At 50.8% G+C, this 19,619-nt stretch overlaps 4 protein-coding genes across 4 annotated transcripts; 3 read left to right on the forward strand and 1 right to left on the reverse strand.

Annotated features, from left to right (window-relative positions):
* Positions 1-185: 185 nt before the first annotated feature.
* Positions 186-3,026, forward strand: alkbh5 (alkB homolog 5, RNA demethylase). The gene is made up of 4 exons (XM_068751141.1): positions 186-1,683; positions 1,770-1,850; positions 1,937-2,059; positions 2,146-3,026. The coding sequence occupies exons 1-4, from the start codon at positions 962-964 to the stop codon at positions 2,303-2,305; spliced, it is 1,086 nt and encodes a 361-aa protein (XP_068607242.1). The 5' UTR covers positions 186-961; the 3' UTR covers positions 2,306-3,026.
* A 1,999-nt stretch (positions 3,027-5,025) lies between these two features.
* Positions 5,026-7,473, forward strand: mief2 (mitochondrial elongation factor 2). Its single transcript, XM_068751064.1, has 8 exons — positions 5,026-5,091; positions 5,180-5,337; positions 5,448-5,613; positions 5,722-5,783; positions 5,974-6,138; positions 6,230-6,393; positions 6,696-6,848; positions 6,925-7,473. Exons 2-8 carry the CDS (start codon positions 5,203-5,205, stop codon positions 7,412-7,414), a joined length of 1,335 nt encoding a protein of 444 aa, XP_068607165.1. The 5' UTR covers positions 5,026-5,091; positions 5,180-5,202; the 3' UTR covers positions 7,415-7,473.
* A 1,324-nt stretch (positions 7,474-8,797) lies between these two features.
* Positions 8,798-14,049, forward strand: smcr8b (Smith-Magenis syndrome chromosome region, candidate 8b). The gene is made up of 6 exons (XM_068750873.1): positions 8,798-9,416; positions 9,804-10,210; positions 10,298-11,052; positions 11,656-11,997; positions 12,087-12,537; positions 12,612-14,049. The coding sequence occupies exons 1-6, from the start codon at positions 9,231-9,233 to the stop codon at positions 13,039-13,041; spliced, it is 2,571 nt and encodes an 856-aa protein (XP_068606974.1). The 5' UTR covers positions 8,798-9,230; the 3' UTR covers positions 13,042-14,049.
* Positions 13,476-19,613, reverse strand: zgc:112980 (uncharacterized protein LOC503706 homolog). Its single transcript, XM_068751065.1, has 17 exons — positions 18,579-19,613; positions 18,378-18,476; positions 18,094-18,266; positions 17,857-17,995; positions 17,319-17,444; positions 17,155-17,217; positions 16,701-17,048; positions 16,134-16,187; positions 15,514-15,740; positions 15,355-15,434; positions 15,111-15,182; positions 14,927-15,004; positions 14,745-14,849; positions 14,548-14,656; positions 14,364-14,436; positions 14,244-14,267; positions 13,476-13,609 (listed from the first exon to the last, which is right to left on the reverse strand). Exons 1-17 carry the CDS (start codon positions 18,890-18,892, stop codon positions 13,570-13,572), a joined length of 2,124 nt encoding a protein of 707 aa, XP_068607166.1. The 5' UTR covers positions 18,893-19,613; the 3' UTR covers positions 13,476-13,569.
* Between the last annotated feature and the right edge of the window lie 6 nt (positions 19,614-19,619).

Genomic DNA, 19,619 nt, shown 5'->3' on the forward strand with positions numbered 1-19,619 from the left:
GTGATTATATTAAACGTGCCAACATTATATAAAATACACATTTGCTTTAATGGTGGCTCTTATGCGTCTGACGCTGCGGACACGTGACTGTTTTTGCCCCAAATCGGCAGGTCGCTGCTGAGCATGCGCAGACCTCAACCAGGTTACATGCGTTTATTTTCAGCCTTTCGCCTGGAGACGTGTAAGTGCTGCCGTAAACTAATAGCCCGAAGTGAGAATTACTCTTATTTTTAGCCTGGACTTTTTTTAACTCTAAACCAGAGTGGGAAAGTCTCGGAGCACCGTGTTTTGGGATTTAACGCTGACGTGAAATGCTGCTGCGTGGATTGGCCGGTACTTCCAGGTGCTAGCAGACCGACCAAGCCAAGCTAGCTTAGCCGACTAGCCCGGGACCTCAGCTAGCTATCATTAGCATCTCCTCCGGCTGAGTGCTTTGATAAGAGTTCCGTTCGTTTATAACTTATCCGCTACTTGTTTGTCGAGTTGCACCAAGTGATTGCTGTTTATTTTTCCGAGGCTGCGGCGAAGCGACTTAGCCCATGCTAGCCGGCTATCGCTAACTCGGTTAAGCAACTTAGCTCACGCTAGCCGGCTATCGCTAACTCGGTTAAGCAACTTAGCTCATGCTAGCCGGCTATCGCTAACTCGGTTAAGCAACTTAGCTCATGCTAGCTGGCTATCGCTAGCTCGGTTAAGCAACTTAGCTCATGCTAGCCGGCTATCGTTAACTCGGTTAAGCAACTTAGCTCATGCTAGCTGGCTATCGCTAACTCGGTTACGTTGGCAACCTTTGTGAAGTGAAAGCGAGCAGCCCTTCAATATATCTGAATCCGACTTCTGGATTCGTTTTGACACCGATTCCCGTTCAAGCGGCGCTGAAACGCGGTGTTGAACCATGCCGTCCGCTAGCTAGGAGCGCCCGCCGTGCTACGACCCGGTCCCCGTATTGTTTTCGGCTGACATGGCAGCCAGCGGTTACTCTGACTTGAGGGAGAAACTCAAATCAATGACTCCGCACGTCGACGAGGAGGACAAAGATAAAAAGGTGGACGGCGCGAGAAACGGCAGCGGGAAAACCAGAAAGCGCCACTTCCGGGAGTCCGACGGCGACGACTACGATCACAGCGACGACAGCGCGGACCTCCGGGAGCAGGAGGCCCGGCGGGTCAGCGGCAGCATCCAGCAGAGCAGCGCCTTCACGCCGGAGGAGTGCGCGCTCATCGAGGGGAAGATCGACGACGTGGTGGCGCAGGGAGACGCCGGACTCTACCGCGAGCACACCGTGGACCGGGCGCCGCTGCGCAACAAGTACTTCTTCGGGGAAGGCTACACGTACGGCTCCCAGCTGGAGAAGCGCGGCCCCGGCCAGGAGAGGCTGTACCGCAAAGGGGAGGTGGACGACATCCCGAGCTGGGTGCACGAGCTGGTCATCAAGCGCCTGGTGTCGGACGGCGTGGTCCCCGAAGGCTTCGTCAACAGCGCGGTCATCAACGACTACCAGCCGGGGGGCTGCATCGTGTCCCACGTGGATCCGCTGCACATCTTCGCCAGGCCCATCGTCTCGGTGTCCTTCTTCAGCGACAGCGCGCTCTGCTTCGGCTGCCGCTTCCAGTTCAAGCCCATCCGGGTGTCCGAGCCCGTGTTCGTGCTGCCCGTGAGCAGGGGGAGCGTCACCGTGCTCAGGTGGCGCCATCGATCGGCTGCGTTTGCGTTACAGCTGAGGGCTGGCGTTATCAATTCACCCCCCCCCCTCTCTCTCTCTCCTTTAGTGGTTACGCTGCTGATGACATCACCCATTGCATCAGACCCCAAGACATCAAGGAGAGGCGTGCCGTTATCATCCTGAGAAAGTGAGGGATAATAGTCGTTAAAGAAATCCTACTTTCTGTTACGTATTTAGTTTCATGCTTCCTCTTTTTTTTTTTTTTTTTTACAGAACCAGACCCGACGCGCCTCGATTGGACCCTGACAGCCCTTTGAGCTCCACTCCGGCAGAAAGGCCGTCCGTTCTGAAAGCCAAACGCTACCATCGCAGAGCAGAGCCCGATGCCGCCCACAGGTTTGCAGAAATTAGATCAGGGAATCTGGAGGTTTACTTTATTCGGTCCGGTTCTGGGACATCTGACTTGGGTTTTTCTCCACCAGGCCGAGAGTTCTGGAGATGGACAAAGAGGAGAACAGACGCCCGTCAGCGTCCCACCACCGTCGCCACAGCATCAGCTCGGAGGACGCCTGGAGACGCGATGAAGACTCGGAAAAGCACCGAGAGAGTTCAGGGCGCAAAGTTAAAATGAGACGCCACTGAGCGCCTCTTTCACGCGTGTGAACGCGCCTGCTCTTTTATGTATTCCACCGTCGCAACACTCATCGATTGATCGGCGTTTTCTGGCTCCTCTTCTAGTCTGGCACGAGGAGCGTGTCTGCGTTTTGATTTGGGCTCGGCTCATTTTAATTGCGTCTTTCTTTCTGGCAGTTGAAGCTGAAGTAGCGCGGAGCCTTCGAGTTGCTGAGGGCAGCTCTGAGACCTGTTTAAATGTCGCGTTACCTTATATTAGACTTTCCTTTCTCCATTGAGTTCCTCTAAACGGCATGCAGTTGTTTTGTATCCTAAGATGTACAGATTGTGAGCTAAGAGGAGGGACGTATGTTTGGATTTGTATAAAAGGAAGCCCAAATTGTAATCTAACTTGTTATACTGTATCATATGTTCGTATAGTCTTTGACCGAAGTAACTTTTATGCAGAGACTTTAGTTATTTCGCACCTATACGTCTGCTCTGCCATCTCGGATCTTTGCTTTTTTTCTTTACTTCAGTCGTGCAGTCACACTTTCTATTTTCTGAATTAACTCGGCTCATTTCAGAAGCGGCAACGAGGATGTTTCAGCTAAATCGAAGCGTCGTGGAGTAAAGGAAAAACTCAGGCCTTGTTTTACACTCCTGTTTCAGTCTGACGTTGCTTTACCTTCTGTAGATAATGGACGCTGTGTTATTTGCTGCTCTATATTAAATATTTCTTTTCCTAATACACATTCTGGGATATTTTGGTCAAACAGAATCCACCCTGCTCTAACTGGTTTATCAGCTGACAAAGCGCAAGGATAGAAACGACATCCGGCGGTATTTGTGCTTTTGCTTTCTGTGTAAACACAGATAAATGTCTCTCGCTAGCAGCCATATAACAGACCTGGAGGTTATTATTGGCTAACCACTTGGTTAGTCTGGAGTTACACACGAACAGGAATAACCCCACGGCTGTGGACGTGAACGGTGTCGCAAAAGTCTGGAGTAAAGATCTACCGGAGGCCAAACCCTGCAAACAAAGATTAGAGCACGAACTAGTTGAGGTTTGGGTTTCACTGATCACAAGTCTGGCTATCGGTGCGGGATAAACAAAGACTAACTTGTCACCACAGAGAAAGTTAGCATAGCTGTGCCACCACCAGGCTCACTGTTAAAGTGCTTGTTGGTGTTTCTCTCACTGCAAAGAGAAGCACCTGCTTCCATTTTTAGGTTAATCTGACCATGGCTGATCAATATCAATATTACATCTAATACCACACCAATAACTTAGTATGCTGGAGAAAGACATGAATGAAAAGTTGTATTTGATTTATTCTATTTTTTTAGTATTTAATCTACAAAATAATACAAATTAGTTTGAACAGTTCAGTCCAGGGTGTGACTTGTATGGCGATAATATTTTACTTTCACCAGTGGATGCTTTTTAATGAATGATGGAGGCCTGTGATCCGGTACAGGTTTTTGTCTTCCCTGTGAATTTGTAACTATTTCATGACATCGTGACTCTTTTTCCGTCAATCAAAGGAGAATCACGGACCTGCTCTACTGGATTATCTGTAGTAGAAGGATTAATAAATATTCCCGCAGTAGGAAGCGTCGATGTAATTGACGTATTCGGCCTTCTGAGTTTCTGGAGCAGTACCTGCAGTGCTCCGCGCCTTCTCCTGAGGGCGCTGTTGAGCCTTCAATTGAAATGTTGACCGCGATTCATAGGTAGAAGAAGAACGCAGCATCTCTTTAGCAGGAACGAAGAAGAAAAAAAACTTCTTAGCAAGCAGCGAACTCTTCTCTGTCAACGATAACATTTTATTTTACGCTGTTTTTTTTTTTTAACTAAATGATATGGCAATACTATTCTGGCAAAAGGTAATAGTGTGGCCAGAGACTGCGTGGGTTGGCCGGGGTGGCTTTCACTGAATGACTGCCAATTTGCGAATTAACTAATTAGCTAATGTTGTTTTGTAATGCTAACGCTAGTTGACAGGATGGCTACGTGGGTTAGCTAGCTGAGCATTATTCATATAATAATACCAGTTTGGCGTGTAACGTCCGTCCGGCGCTACATTCCTGTGCAGAATGTGTTCCTGACAGGGCAAGGCTAAACGGCAGGTAAATGTTATTCCTGATGCGTTTCCTATATTTACATGAACGACAAGCAGCGTAGTGATTAATCTAACAGCCTTGTTTAGCGGCTGATCAATACTTCATTTTGTTCCCAGCTGGTATGAGCTCAAACGGTAGGGGGCGATATCTGTCAACATCAGAACCTCTGTAAAATGACTAAAACTGTTTTAAAAGCTGAAAGTGTCGCTCCGGTTCTGTTCCTGCTTCGGACTTTCGTTCCGCTGAAAGCTGACCGGGATGGATGTTGCACCGAGCATGACCCCGCCGGGTCACGTGTCTATAAATAGAACACGCCTCCATTTTCAGGACGGAGGACATTTAAACTCGCGAAATGGCTTTTTTCTTTTTCTTTTCCGGATGTTTACCGACCTGACAGATGGTTCTGGTTAAGAGGAACGTCCTCTGATGCAGCTCCTTTATTGATCGTAGGCCTTAAGAGTCAGGCAATCAGCTGACCTACTAACAGTTACTTTAATCTCTGTATTCTTTTATATCACGAGTTGTCTCTGAAGCGATTTACCATCCATACATAATAAAATAGCATTTTAATGAAAAGGAAAATGTTCTGTTTCGTAGGACTGCTTGAAGGCCTACGCTCTGCGGTGGCCGTGATGGTCGCACAACTCAAAGCCGTCATCCACACAACGTTCCTGTAACTGTTCCAGGTATGGGCTTGTGTGTCTGCGTTCATTTAACCCCTTCATCTCTGACCGTCGTGTTTCACGTTGCTTTCATGCGTTCTGTCTTCCCAAGGCTAGCCGGAAAAAATAGAAGCGATGTACTTCAAAGCCAGTCGGAGGCGAGAGAATGGCGTCTCCATGGTGATCGATTTCCTGCTGTCAAATGCCCGGCTGGTTCTTGGAGTCGGTGGCGCTGCCGTCCTTGGAATTGCTACGCTGGCGCTGAAACGGGTGAGTGTTTGTGAGGTTGCTGGTGCGGCGCTGGTTTGGGCGGCGGGTGTTTGTGAGGTTGTTGGTGCGACGCTGGTTTGAGCGCCGGGTCTTTGTGTGTTTGTGTTTAGCTGATCGAGCGCGCAGGACGTGCAGCCGATGACAGAAAGGTAGAGCAGAAGACGTCTGAGAGCTGGGAGGAGTTGAATCTCATCTCTGCCTCCCCCACGCTCATCAAGAGGGGCGTAGGGGGCGCCGTGATGGAACACGTTGCCACGGCGGCTAGACAGCAGAAAGGTATCCATGACAACTCGCCAGCCACACAACAGGAGCACAAACCCTTTTATAAGGTACACTATTCTACTCGTGCTACTCTGAGACTGGTTCGTCCTCTCTCCTGCTCAGGTGACCCCTGTCGACCTCGGACAGTGCAGCCCGAACCTGAACCCAAGTCCAACAGCTTGCAGGTACGCTTTGACGTACTGCGTGTGTGTGTGTGTGTGTGTGTGTGTGTGTGTGTGTGTGTGTGTGTGTGTGTGTGTGTGTGTGTGTGTGCGCGTGTGCGCGTGCGCGCGTGCGTGCGCGCGTGCGCGTGTGGAGGCAGCGTTCTGTCGATCTGGAAGTGCAGCGCGTGCTTTCTGCTCTGCTTGCCTGCAGCACTATTATCACACGAGGGTGCTGCTGGATCCACACGAGGTCCGGCGGGCTCAGGCTCTGGCTTTGGACGTCTGCGCAGACATCCAGGGCGGTCTGCGCAGCCGACACCCCGACATGCCCCTGGGAGAAATGAGCCTCGGGGGTTCGCTCCTGGATGACCTGCAGGTCTTCCTTTGATGGCTGACGGTTGACCTTTACACACACCTGTGTAAAGGTCAACCTGTGATGAGTGACTCCTGGCTCTGTGTGGCTCCAGGTGCTCGGCGCCGACCACGCATGTTTGCTGGTGCCTCTGCAGCTGGACGCCGCTCTGTGGCGCCTCGTCCCCGGAGAGGAAACGCTGCTCACGCACCCGCTGCACTGGATGGTCCGACGGCTAAACCTGGAATATTATCCAAGAGGGCGGAGCTACTGGGACAGGTGATCAGAGAGATGAAGCATGTTTGTTTAGTTTAGTTTAGTTTGTCTGTTTGGATAAATCTGACACCGAGTTAATTATTTAATGTCTTTAATGTCTAATGGCTATTTAAAGGAGGCAGGTCTGCGGCGCTGATCACAGACCTACGTAAACTACAAAGGATTGACTGGACGGCTTGTTTACCTGTTTTTGGGTCGATAAGGACCCAAAATCACCAGAATGTTGTGGAAACATGGGAAAAGTGTGTTTTTCATAATCCGGGACCTTCAAGGCGTCGACTGGAACCAGTTTCGCTGTCCCTCAGGTGCTCGGTGGGCGGTTACCTGTCTTCAGAAGCTGTTGTCAACATGTTGAACAAGGTCGTCGTGGAAACCGTAAACTGGTGGTCCATCAGCAGCACCGTGGGCTGTCTCGTGAGACCCTCACTGGGGGGACCCGGCTTGAGGCTGGAGATTCGGTGCGTCTCCGATGTTTTCAGTGTCGAATGAGTTCAGCTTCAGCAGGACTCTTCTCCTGTTTGTCTTCTTTTAAAGCGCACGGGGCGGCCATCAGCCCCTCGTCGTCTCCGTGCTGCCCCTGCTGAGGGACGGCGACGCCGTTCTGACCGCCCAGCCTGAGCTCACCGCTCCTTGGGTGAACGCCTGGCACCTGTCCCTCTATCCGTGGGAGACCCGGCGCCTGGCTCAGCTGGACGCCGCCGACGACGGATGTCGCCGACGGACGCTTAAGATCCTGAAGGCGGTGTGCAGGCTGAACCCCGCCCTGCGACCGCTCGGCGCCGCCCCGCTGGCCAATCTCATCCTTCACCTCAGTGACGGCGAGAGCGACTGGACGGAGGGCAGCCGGGACGTTAGATTCCAGCAGTGCGTCGCAGAGCTGATTGGCGCCCTTGAGCAAGGCGTGTTGCTCAGCTACTTCAAGCCAGCTGTGAACCTGCTGAGCGGCTTGTCGGAGGACCAGGTGGACCAGATGGGCTTCCTGCTCTACTGCGCCGCGTCAGAGCCCGAAGTCCTGCTCGTGTAGCTCAGAGAGCTCAGAGAGCTCATCGTTTAGCGCCGCCGTTCAGCCTTGATGCAATGGAACACTACGGGGGGGGGGGGGGGCGATGGATGATTGTCTACAGGCAGGAATTAGTTATCGAGCTTGAGAAATGAATCAGACGGAACCACAGACGCCTGAAACGATGCCTCATCATAATTCCACCGCAAAATCTGAATCCGTCTAATAGTTTCCACGAGGTTTCATGCCGTCAGTAATCATTAACTTCTGACTACAACTTCTGAACGTGTTGAGCAGGGCTGGAGCCAGCTCGGAGAACGTTCCTGCTCATCATGCTCTTGCTCTTTGCACAGTGACGCAGCTAAAAGTCCAAAAGGGTGCATTCATTCGGTGTTTGTCTGCGTTGCATTTATTTAATGTGTGTTTTATTACACTGACGTGCGCTTTATTGGTTCGCCAATCGACTTCTCTGGGTGAACGACCTCATGGTTTTATGTACTTGCTTTTACACGCACTTTGAATGTTGTTTGTGTCTTCTTTTGTTCTGTTTTCTGAGTGATTAAAATATTTTTTGTGATTGAACATTTATTGAACAATAAAGATGAAAGTATTTGTTGAGATTCTTGCTCTGCTGGCTCTAATTGTTCATTTCCTGGCTTCACGTCTCGGTACGTTTCCAGCCTGTTGCTGCGTAGGAAGTGTTTTCATGTGGCCTCATCACATTACTATTGTCTCCGTTCAACCCGGAGACGCTGGAATATCATGTGAGAGCCGTCTGGTAATCATTAGACTGATAAATGGATGATAGGATCTTTCTCAACACGAGTTCTGTTCCAGTCTGGTAAAACGGCATTAAGATTCCAACTTTATATTGTTCTGAGCTTAATAGAAACATTCAATTTAGCCAGGCGACACTTTAGACAAGCTTTAATTCGCAAAAGATTTCATGAAGAGTATTTGCGTCTGTTGAGGTTATTTCCAGTTTAAACGACTCTTTGGTTTAAAAAATGTGTTGCAGGATTTTAAGAGGTTTTGGTTTTGGTTTTGTTTTTCGTCTAAATCTTGTAGAACAAATGTGAATTTCAGACTTTTGTAGGCAGCTGACCACATCCGGTTTCTAAAAATATATATTTTATCTCATACAGAACATAAATCGTAAAACAAATCGGTGTTTCAAACTTCACCCTTCCGTTTTAGGAAACGCATCACTTTGATTTATTTATTTGGTTGATGTATTTTCGAACTAACACGAATACATCGTTTCTGTATCCGATGCTTTACTTTTCATTTCATTTGTAATGAAGACGTCGCGTCTTTAAATCCTCGCGTGTATTTTACTTTGAAACTCTGGACCCTTCCTTCCGGTGTCTGACGCGCCTCCGGACCTTCCACCGTGCGCCTCCCGCGCGTCAGAGCGCAGTTCTCGCCCGGCTTCTGTCACATGGCTAAATATCGGTGTAAACGGTTCAATTTACCGGAAAAATGCGGAGACGGCGCGGCGATACTTTAACATTATCTCCGTTAATTACAATAAAGAGGAACTCAGATCCCGGGACAAAGGTTACCGCAGACCGTGAGACGGCAGCCCGCAAAGAAGTTTCGCTTCTCCGTTAACTTTAGTCTGAAATAATATATATATATTTTTTTCTGTTTTCTTTCTTTTCTTTTTAAGGGATAAACGTCGTCCTGAGGTTCGAGGCCGTTTGGAGGAACCAGAAAACTGCGCAGCAAATTTTACAAGTTGTTGTCGAGTCCCAACAGCTGACCCCCCCCTCCGGGACATTTGATCTGACCCCCCCCCCCCCCCCCCATGGGTTAATAAATCCGTGGCTGTCTGACGATGATCGGGTCACCGGACCTGCTGGCTTTCACCGGCACGGAGGGGTTTGGAGACGGAGGAAAGGAGCCGGGGGGTCGGGGTCTACCGGAGGAGTTCTGCGTCCCTCTCCTCCCACCTTCCCACCCCTGGATCACCTCCGCCCGCTTCCACCGAGACTTCATCCTGGTGGCGGAGTTCTCCGAGCAGGTACCGGACGGAACAACCGGACTGACCCGCCGCTGTGCGTGGACGTCACGTGTTTTTATAGATCAGTGACGTCAAACGTGGAGCTCAGAAATCTCTCAAGATTATAACGGATCAATAATTAAGATATTAAAGGTTCAGAATATATTCAGATAAAAAAGAGAAAGTCATAAATGTGTAAATTTATTGCAGGTTCCATTCTTAGTGGAAACGCGTTGCAGGGGGGCGTTTCTTTCTTCGGCCTCCAGGAGTCGCTGTTGAACAAAGTTTTCCCAGATCCAGTCTTGAAGAAAAAGAAGCGTGACAATAACATTCCCTTCATTTTCAGTGGCTTCCTGCAATGACGTCATCACGGTGACCTTTCACACTGAATCCTAATGATGTTTCCAGGTGGGACCCAAGCCGGTTCTTACGATCCCAGACGACTCCGGGGTCGTCGGCTCGTTTGACCTCAACCACTTCTCTGTCCGCATCATGTCGGTGGACTACCAGGCGTCCGGCCCGCCCCACGCCCCGCCCCACGGCCCGCGTCTCAACTTCAGCGAGGACTCCAAAGTGATCCTGGGAGACTCGGCGGACGGCGCGTTCGCCTACGTTCACCACGTGACCCTGTACGACCTGGAGGCCCGGGGCATGGTGCGGCCGTTCTGCGTGGCGTACGTCTCCTCCGACCTGGCCAAGCTGACGGAGAACTTCCTGGAGCTGTCGGCGAGCTTCTCCCGGGCCTCCGACAGCCTGAAGACGGGGAACAGGCAGGCGTTCTCCACGGAGCTGCAGAGGAAGCTTCAGGATCTGGAGTAAGACCGGGATGGAACCGCCCCCCCCCCCCCCCCCCATGATGTCATGTGTGCCCGTCGGTGATGCTGGCTCTGTGACTGTTTCAGGTACGGGCGGTTGTCTCTGCTGCAGGAGGGGGAACGTGCACGGATGGAGAACGGGTTCACGGCGGCGGGGGAGGAGCTTGAAGCTGTGGAGGTTTCCATCTCAAACCACAGAGACCTCCTCCGCCAGGTCGCCTCCTACCCCAACAGGAAGTTGAAACAGCCAAACTTCCTGCCGTACGACCCGGCCGACTCCCTCGCCGATCCAAACGCGCCGTTACCGGCGGAGCCCCGTGACCCCGCCTCCAGCTCCGCCTCCACCAGGTCTCAGCGGCGTCTAAAGCCCCTGCAGGAGCTTTGCAACCCCTACTTCCTGTCTCTGATGAAGGAGCAGCTCGCCGACACCGAGCGCCGCCTGCGCGGTGACAGGAGTGCGCTGCGGACCGCCCGCATCGCACGCTCGTTGTCAAGGAGACTCGCCCTTGTCAGCCTCCTGTTTGAGCAGTGGAGCCCGGAGGACGGCGGTGAGGAGGAACGAGAGGAGGACGAGCTCCGGGGGACGGGGACGGGGACGGGGACGGGGACGGGGAGCGGCGGCGAGTCCCTCCAGGTGGAGCCACTGAGCCTGGAGTCGTTCTGCTCCTGCGTTGAGGAGATCCCCATCAAGCTGGAGGCGGGAGGAAGTCGCTCCGGAAGCCCCGAGCCTGCCGTTGCCATGGAGATGACGGAAAGCGCGAGCAGCTGTGACAGCATCGAAGTCCTCGGGACGGAGAAGTCTTATCTCACGCAGAACGTTGCTGCGTTCAACAACACAAAAGGTACAAAACGATTTGTTTAGTAATCAGGACCTGGAACCTGGAATTTAAATGATCATTTTATTACTTCCTTCTGTCCGTCTTCATGCATCTATATTCAGAAAGAGAAAACATAACCTGATCGTTTTCAGTACAGTGCTGCATTGATTAGCTTATTATTACTGATAACTAATCAATTATTATCACTTGCAAATAAATATAAGAGATTTTTAGTGATTTAATATCTTTGTCATTTTACGTCTATTCTGCAAAATGTGCTTTTTTCAAGTTACATGTCCAATTTAATAGATATAAAAGATACGAAATGTAAATTATTTAAAATTTATTTTATTATTTTAAAAGTTGAATTTGGCAAAATATATTTATTTATAAAAAATATTTTTTACATTTTAAATTGTTAACATATTTGATAGATTAAAATTTAAATTCTATTCAGAAGAAATTAGTAGTAATTTTTTTTGCTTTATAAAAATAAAATATCTTGTAACTTTAAATTGCTGCATTTTTTATTAAATAAAATAAATAAAATTTACAAAGTAAAAAAATCGATATGGATTGATATTATTTACATTAATTTGGATTTTTATATATTTCTCTCTTCAACAGAAACCTCTGCTGCCGTCGTGGACGCCTCTCAGTGGCGAGCGGCGGGCGAGGTGAAGGTCAGGCGTGGGCGGGCCTACGCCAGACGAGCCAACAGCGAGGACAGCATCGAGGTGCTGAGCACCACCGAGTCCATCGCCCCCGACGACCTGACTGCCATCACGGAGGAGCAAGCGGAGCCCCCACCTCGGAGGAACGACTTCCCGGATGGAGCCAAGGTCAAACCCGATGGGGGCGTGACCCAGGAAACGACCTTCGGGAATGGAGACGAAAGCGGGCGGCCTGCTCAGGAGGGTGACGGGCGTCTCCACGGAAACGAGTCCCTGAAGCAGAGACCTGTAGACGGTGAGGACTTAAAACCGGATTCGATCGGCTGAATCAGCCGAGATGTTCCGTTATTGATTCCCAGCGATCGCTGCCGTTGCTGTTTCCAGTTGAAACTCGGCGGTCCGAAGCCCGTCCGGCGGCCCCGTCGGTCCCGGGACGTCCCGTGAACGTCGAGGACGACCGGCGGCCTCCACCCGGCTCCCCCGTCAGGCTGCTCAGCGTCGACGAGGAGTCGGACCGCACCGGCTCGCCACGCCCGCCCTCGCCCGCCCCCAACGCCCCCGGCGACCCCCGCTCCTCTAAGAGGAGGAGGAGGAAAGCCGCGCTCAGGGCGCTCAGGTTCCTCAAACAGAACTCGTTCTCCCAGCATGCCGTGTTCTGCCTCCTGAGTGGCCGGCCGCTGGTCGTGGTCGGGGGGGACGAGGGTTCGGTCAGGAGGCTGGTGGACGCCCTGAGTCTGTTCCTGCCCGCTTCAGACGGGACCGCCGTGATGCCGGGCCTGACCCGGCCGCTTCAGGTGACCGACCTGCTCACCTGGAGGCTGATGGGAGCGCTCAGGTACGCCAGAGGAACCGCCGTTTACCGCCGAGCAGCAGCTCCGAGTGAACTGAACGCGGCTCCTCCCCCACCAGGTCGCCCTCCAGCTCCTTCGCCGGCGTCCTTCGCTCCCTGACCCGCTACGGCCGGTACCTGGCCCTGCTGGATCTGGACCAGAAGACGCTGCGCTGCCCGTCGTACTCCGGCTCCGTCGTGGGCAGGCTGGCCGACCCTCAGAGCGGCATCGGCCGGGGCATCACCTACCTGCTGCACCTGGAGAGCGGTCTGACCGCCCTGGCCAATCAGGCTCTGCTTTACACCTTCTACCCCCATTCGCGAGGCGAGGCGGCCGCCGGGGGGAGGGACTTCCTGCTGGCGCGAGGAATCTGCAGCAGCGAGAGCGATTTGAGAGTGATGCGCTTCCTGTCGGACCTCATCAAACGGCCCCACGCGGGACCCGGACTTCCGGCTTTGAGCTTCTCTTACTGCTCAACCCACCTGCACAGAAACACGTGGGCGGCGTAAACGAGGGGCGAGAAGGAACCGATCCAAAGGCGGCCATCGATCAGCAGAACCGGCTCCACTAGAGTCCAGTCGGAGCCGGATCTCGTTTGACCCCGGTGCCTCCGATCGGCCCTCCGAGGATCACCACGACCCGGAAGAATAACAAGCGACACGCGTTTTGTTAAATGTGCACGTTTTACTCTCGGACACAGAGCAGCAGCTTCCTCATTGTGCGGGTTCGGAGCTCACATTTATAAAATCTATCTGAAGTTTTTAACCGCAGCGGTAACCCAACGAACCAAAGAACTTTTCTTTTCAAAGCAAACGCAATTTCTTTTTCATTTATTTACCAAACTTGATGTAAATCGTGAAACAAAAGTATCTCTGCAACCTCGATTCAATTAATAATCCAACGATGCAACGCAAAAACCGGTTCAAACGCTGAAGAGGTCCTTCGTGAACGAAGCAGGATGAAGAGTCTCTGCACCGACTGACATCCGACCAGCCAGTCATCCGACCGTCGTATGGAAGGAGGAGAGCTCCTCGGAATCAGACGGGAGCAGCGGCAGCAGCGATGAACTGGGTCCATCTGTAAACAACCGGAACAACAAGCGTCAGCTGTTTATACAACATCTAAGAGGCGCCGCTTCCTGTTTGGTTGTTTTCTGTAAAAAATGGCGGCTTTAACTCCAAAGAATCGGCTCTGAGGGAACAAACAAACCGAAGAGAACGTGAAATGAGATGTTGCTTGGTTACCTCTTCTTGGTTCAGGTTGCATAATTAGCAAACACTTTGGGTATAAAGTAGCAGCGTGCTAACAGCTAACACAGGAGGGGCCTGGGTTAGCCGTTAGCACGCCGCTACATCCGCAGATCGAAAGATATCTTGTATTTGACTGATCTTAGGTTGTTTTAACTAAAATTCTGGCCAGATTTGACAAATCAAACCGTCGTCGTATTAAAGGAACGATGCAGCATCAACGCCGTTTTATCTAAACGTTTCAAGCATTAAAGAAACATTTCAAACGCTTTCAAGCTTCCTGAATCTCAGATTCTACAGACGGGATCTGAGAAACAAGCCGGATGATAAATGAGCTGATGAGTTGCAGGACTTACAAGATGACCCCCGGGGGGGTCAGAGGCTAACGGACACTTGGCTGCCTGCACCAGGGAAAAGAGACAAGGTTAAGTGAGCCCGCCGGCGTGGCCGACGGCGTGACTTACTGTAGGTGCTGGTCGTTGTCACATCAGGAGACATGGAAAACAAGACAGCGCGTCAGATCCTCCAGCTCAAAGCGCTTTGCTGATTTCATTACGGCCGGTTCCAAAGTCAGTTCTACTCACTGGTCGTCCTTCTCCGCCGGGGGGGGGGACAGATTCGATTCCAGAGCGTGAAGAAAGAGCAAAGTCCCCCCGTCTGAGAGAGAAACGAAGGCATTCAGAGTCCCGTGGGTTTTTAGATTCCCGGTGACCGTCGACGGGATCAAACGATGGCGTGCATCGTTAAAAACGCCGGGAACGGACGCACCTGCGTCGTTCTGCGCTTCCTGTTTGGCCTCCTGGAGGAAGGAGGTGAGGCATTCTGCGCTGTGTGATAAGAACGTCCCCACCAGCCACTTCAGGGCCCAAAAGTTCTCCTGAAAGAAACGCAGGATCGTTTCTCTTTCCGGAAACGGTCTCCAAACGGGCCGCGTCATCAAACGGGGGCGAGGAAGACGAGTTTACCTTCATCGCGTTTAACACGGGAAGAGCTGGTCTGAGGGCAGAATGAATAATCCTCCAACCTAAAGCTCCGGTTACCAATAGCAACAGCGCCTGCTCTGGGTACGCCTGCACACACACACACACACACACATTAACGGTCAGCTCACCCGCTCGCACCGGCGCCGGGCTTGAGGCCGACATACTTCCTGGAAGGAACGTGGAATGTGTACGTTGGTCCAGTGGCGAATGGGCAGGATGGAGTTCACGACAGCTTTCGCTTCCTAAACTCCAGACGCGACGGAGGGAACATACGGAATGAACAAAAGTTAAAAGAACCCCCCCCCCCCCCCCAAAAAAACAAAGAGCTGCTGAGGAAGGAATACGTACGTGGAGAAACGCCGGGCTCGGCGCTGGTAGCGGTCTGCCGACGAGCGCAAGCAAAGTGATCCAACACTGGCACTGGATCAGAGCGCGCGCACACACACACACACACACACACACACACACACGCACACACTGAGAAAGGCTGTGCTCGTGCATTAATGAGAAGCTCTCAGGACCAGAAAGGAGCCCCAGACAAAGCCGTCTCACAAATGAAGCTACGTCAGGCTAACGTCGCTAACAAACTCACGTCTGTGAAGACGTCGGAGCAGCACGAATGAACCCGGAGAGCGAATCTCACCAGCTCGTTGTGTTTCAGCGGCGCGGCGCCTAGAAAAACGGACGCTCGTAACCTCTGAGGGGGAACATAAAGTAAAAAAAAAAAAACACATCGGATCCTAACCCTGACCTCGTATCGGCTCCCACGCCACCTCGGGGTCGCAGAGCTGAGCGAGCTGGCTGACCATCAGCTTGGGCGCCGTCGCCGTTTTAAAGACGCTGAGGTACAGGAGGAAGACGCGCGGCGTGAAGCGGGAGGCGGGCGCGCTCACCGTGGGGAACAGACCGAGCAGCGTGCGAGGAAAGTCCCCCTCCAGGCAAACGAAGAACGGCGTGAGGTCTTTCACCTGCTGCAAGCTGGCAGAGGAGACGGGGTCAGAAATCACAGCTCCACACCTGGGAATGCGTGTGGAATGTGGGAATGCGTGCGGAATGTGGGAATGCGTGCGGAATGTGGGAATGCGTGTGGAATGTGGGAATGCGTGTGGAATGTGGGAATGCGTGCGGAACGTGGGAATGCGTGCGGAATGTGGGAATGCGTGCGGAATGTGGGAATGCGTGCGGAATGTGGGAATGCGTGCGGAATGTGGGAATGCGTGCGGAATGTGGGAATGCGTGTGGAATGTGGGAATGCGTGCGGAATGTGGGAATGCGTGCGGAATGTGGGAATGCGTGCGGAATGTGGGAATGCGTGTGGAACGTGGGAATGCGTGTGGAATGTGGGAATGCGTGCGGAACGTTAACACTCACAGCACGACGTTATCGCTCTGGACAACTTGCAGGTAGCGACACAATTCTCTGTACCTGCAGACACACAACGTTCAGTTTAACAAGCAGTTTTATCCTGGGAGTGTGTGTGTCTGTATGAATATACGAGTGTGTGTGTGTCTGTATGAATATACGAGTGTGTGTGTGTCTGTATGAATATACGAGTGTGTGTTTCTGTATGAATATACGAGTGTGTGTGTGTCTGTATGAATATATGTGTGTGTGTTTCTGTATGAATATACGAGTGTGTGTGTGTCTGTATGAATGTATGTGTGTGTGTTTCTGTATGAATATACGTGTGTGTCTGTATGAATATACGAGTGTGTGTTTCTGTATGAATATATGTGTGTGTGTTTCTGTATGAATATATGTGTGTGTGTTTCTGTATGAATATATGTGTGTGTGTTTCTGTATGAATATACGAGTGTGTGTGTGTCTGTATGAATATACGAGTGTTTTTGTATGAATATATGTGTGTGTGTTTCTGTATGAATATACGTGTGTTTCTGTATGAATATACGAGTGTGTGTGTGAATCCTTTTTTTTTACCTCTGCTGTCGCTGTAGTGCTTCTGCTCTCAGCAGAACTACAGAAATGTCTTCCATCAGCACGTCTTTCTTGCCTTTGTCTTTTCGGACACCCAACACGTTCTGTCCCTTCAGCACAGACACCAGCAGGACGTCGTCCCAACGACGGACACACAGGCTGGAGCGCAGAGCGGGGATAAAACCTTTGTAATGTAGGGGACTCACAGAGACACACACACACACACACCTGCTCTTGAGGTTCTTCAGCTCAGCAGGGAGACAGAGCCTTTTATAAAACTCTTGCAGTTTGTGGGTGAACTCTGGTGTAAAGTCAGACATCACCATCTGTCTGCGCACGGAGGAGATCACCCTGGAAACGCACAATCACACACATGAAGGATGAAGCAGGAATCAGACGTGACTTCTTGTGGCTTCTGTGTGTGTGTGTGTGTGTGTGTGCGTGTGTGTGTGCGCACCTCTGCAGTAACAACACTTTGGCTTCGGACGTGTTCGCCATAGGAGACTGGATGAGCATCGCCCTGCAGAGAACCACGCCAATGAAGGACCATTAATAGAAGAACGCTTTCAGTCTGACATGAACATTCTAGGACAGGTAATGTGTGTGTGTGTGCGTGCGCACCTCGAGCCTGTATAATGCTGAATGAAGTCTTCCGCAGCTCCCAGCCTCATGACGGCAGCAGCTCTGTCGTCTTGTTTGTCGGCCATGTCCAGGAACGTTGACACAAACTCATAGACCGGCGTGTAACTGAGGAAGCAAAGTCGCTTTTTGGGTTTGTACGTGAAGTAAAATCAGACTGGTAAAAATACCCCCCCCCCCGCTGACGTCTGGGGGGAGCAAACGCAGATCGACAGAAGAAGCCGTGTTTTGTTTTAGGAAAAGTAAATGAAGCCCAGGACGGCTGATCTAACTCGACTATATAGACGCTAAAAAATATTGATTCACCCCCTATTTGGGTTGTTTTACTCCCGATATTAAAAAAAAGATGGCGGCTTTGGCTCTGGAATACAGAAGGTATCCAAAAAAGATTTGTATAGATTTCTTTTTCAACCGTTTAAATAACTACTTTGAATTCATTTGGACAGAAACAGAAATATTGTGGTGGGGGGGGGGGGGGGGGGCATTTCGACATTCTGCGCAGCGCTGCAGCGACACTCACTCGTGGATCAGGATCTGTTGGTCTGAATCAGAATAAGAACCAGGATCTGCGTTCAGACCGAGGACGTTGACCAGCTTTCCCTTCAGGAAGGACGAGAACAGCACGGCGAGCTCTTGCCTGAACCTCTTCAACATCGTTTCTGGCAAAAGGGAATGGCAGCGAAATAATAATTAAGGCCGTGCAGCCCAAGCGCTTCAACGGTGCGAACGCCATCTTCATGTCCAGCAGAGCGATTACCGGCTTGTCGGAGATGAGCGTCTATTTCCGGCAGCGTGAGGTTGAAGCTCTTCAGTCCTCCCAGCAGAGCGCGGTTTCGGAGGTGGCTCCAGAAGTCGCTCTTCTTGTGGCTGTTGCAGTGACACACGCCGCTGTGACACCACGACACACACTGAGAACACATTAGACAAGAGCTTTGTTAGAATTTTCACTTCACTTATCCTTCACCTCCATGGGAACATCCTAACGTCGCTGCCTCTGCTAATGCTAACCGTCGGTCTACGTCTGTGCTAGGTATTACGGACTGTACCGTCGATGCCAACTTGTCACAGATGTAGCAAAAGCACTGATGGCAAATGAGATGGTTATCGGCCAGAGGAGCTCCGGTTTCACAATCCGCAGGCCTGAGGAGGAGACGAGAGGAGGAGACGAGAGAAGGAGACGAGAGAAGGAGTTTAATCAGCTGCGAAGGAAGACAACGTTCCGATGAGCACGACCAAACTCACGTGAAAGGATGTATGGGGCAGTCGTAGCGGGCGTGAGGCAACACCTCGGCTCGGCGGGAGAAGGTGACGACCAGGTCTTCGTCAAGAGGAAGAGGAGACGGAGTGCAGTCTGAAACAAGGAGGCAGAGCAGCTGATGCTTATCAATAAGCGGACTAATCCGGTGTGTTGGATGAATGTTGTTACCGATGCGCTTCAAATCTCTTCTTTCCAAAATTTCAACTGAAGTTTCGAGGACACAGTCATCATCATCATCATCATCATCGTCGTCGTCACTGAGGATGATTATTGCTCCATTGTCCACCGCTGATTCCATTATAAATATCTACACACGTGACCTGTAGAAACGACTTTACAAACTTCGGATAGTTGTCGACTTGGGAAGGAAAAAAAGGTTTAAAAACGCATCTTCCGTCGGACTCTTGACTGCATCAACATGTAGCTTCCGCCATCCCGAAGAGCTACAAGTTAGCTCGAGTCCGAAGCACAAAGTGTGTACGACCAGCCTAATGCTGACAAGAGTAGTTTCTTCTTTGTTAATTTACGAAAATGAATTAAAAGTATTTATACTAATGTTTTACTGTTTTACTGACAAATCTTTTTGTTTTTATTTTTTTTACCTTTGCTGTCCGTCTTAAACAATCATACTTAAGTTGGTTCGGCGCTCGGTGTTATTGGCATGAAAAAGTATTACCGGATGTGACGTAACTTTTCTTCCTCGTTGTCTTCAGAATTAGTTTGACAGGAATATTGGACTATTAGCGCCACCCTCAGGTCAGTCAGGTACAGCGATGGACAAACCAGTCCCCTGTTTTTGGGGGGTTTTCCTGTCAAACTAATTAACGCAAATGTTAATTATCGAGGTAGGATTTTGTGGTTAATTTGTCATATTCTATTACTGTTTTAGATATAATATTGGGAAACTGAGTTGTCTTTATGGAGGCTTGTGCTTTCTGGGGGCTCAGTGTGTGCTCCAGAAAGGAGGATTTTGTCTTATCCATTGATTTACAATTTGTACATATATTTAATAAACCTTTAAGATC

This window comes from Brachionichthys hirsutus, chromosome 17, assembly GCF_040956055.1.
Source record: "Brachionichthys hirsutus isolate HB-005 chromosome 17, CSIRO-AGI_Bhir_v1, whole genome shotgun sequence".
In the NCBI taxonomy this organism is placed as follows: Eukaryota; Metazoa; Chordata; class Actinopteri; order Lophiiformes; family Brachionichthyidae; genus Brachionichthys; species Brachionichthys hirsutus.

Excerpts from the sequence above, each read along its gene's own strand:
- alkbh5 (XM_068751141.1), top strand. The coding sequence starts at position 962 with ATGGCAGCCAGCGGTTACTCTGACTTGAGGGAGAAACTCAAATCAATG. Across the intron at positions 1,684-1,769 it reads GGGAGCGTCACCGTGCTCAG|TGGTTACGCTGCTGATGACA; the intron begins GTGGCGCCATCG and ends TCTCTCCTTTAG. Across the intron at positions 1,851-1,936 it reads GCCGTTATCATCCTGAGAAA|AACCAGACCCGACGCGCCTC; the intron begins GTGAGGGATAAT and ends TTTTTTTTACAG.
- mief2 (XM_068751064.1), top strand. The coding sequence starts at position 5,203 with ATGTACTTCAAAGCCAGTCGGAGGCGAGAGAATGGCGTCTCCATGGTG. Across the intron at positions 5,614-5,721 it reads GGCGGCTAGACAGCAGAAAG|GTGACCCCTGTCGACCTCGG; the intron begins GTATCCATGACA and ends TCTCCTGCTCAG. Across the intron at positions 5,784-5,973 it reads CCAAGTCCAACAGCTTGCAG|CACTATTATCACACGAGGGT; the intron begins GTACGCTTTGAC and ends GCTTGCCTGCAG.
- smcr8b (XM_068750873.1), top strand. The coding sequence starts at position 9,231 with ATGATCGGGTCACCGGACCTGCTGGCTTTCACCGGCACGGAGGGGTTT. Across the intron at positions 10,211-10,297 it reads AGGAAGCTTCAGGATCTGGA|GTACGGGCGGTTGTCTCTGC; the intron begins GTAAGACCGGGA and ends TGACTGTTTCAG. Across the intron at positions 11,053-11,655 it reads TGCGTTCAACAACACAAAAG|AAACCTCTGCTGCCGTCGTG; the intron begins GTACAAAACGAT and ends TCTCTTCAACAG.
- zgc:112980 (XM_068751065.1), bottom strand. The coding sequence starts at position 18,892 with ATGGAATCAGCGGTGGACAATGGAGCAATAATCATCCTCAGTGACGAC. Across the intron at positions 16,188-16,700 it reads GCACTACAGCGACAGCAGAG|GTACAGAGAATTGTGTCGCT; the intron begins GTAAAAAAAAAG and ends GTGTGTCTGCAG. Across the intron at positions 15,005-15,110 it reads CGAGCCCGGCGTTTCTCCAC|GAAGCGAAAGCTGTCGTGAA; the intron begins GTACGTATTCCT and ends TCTGGAGTTTAG.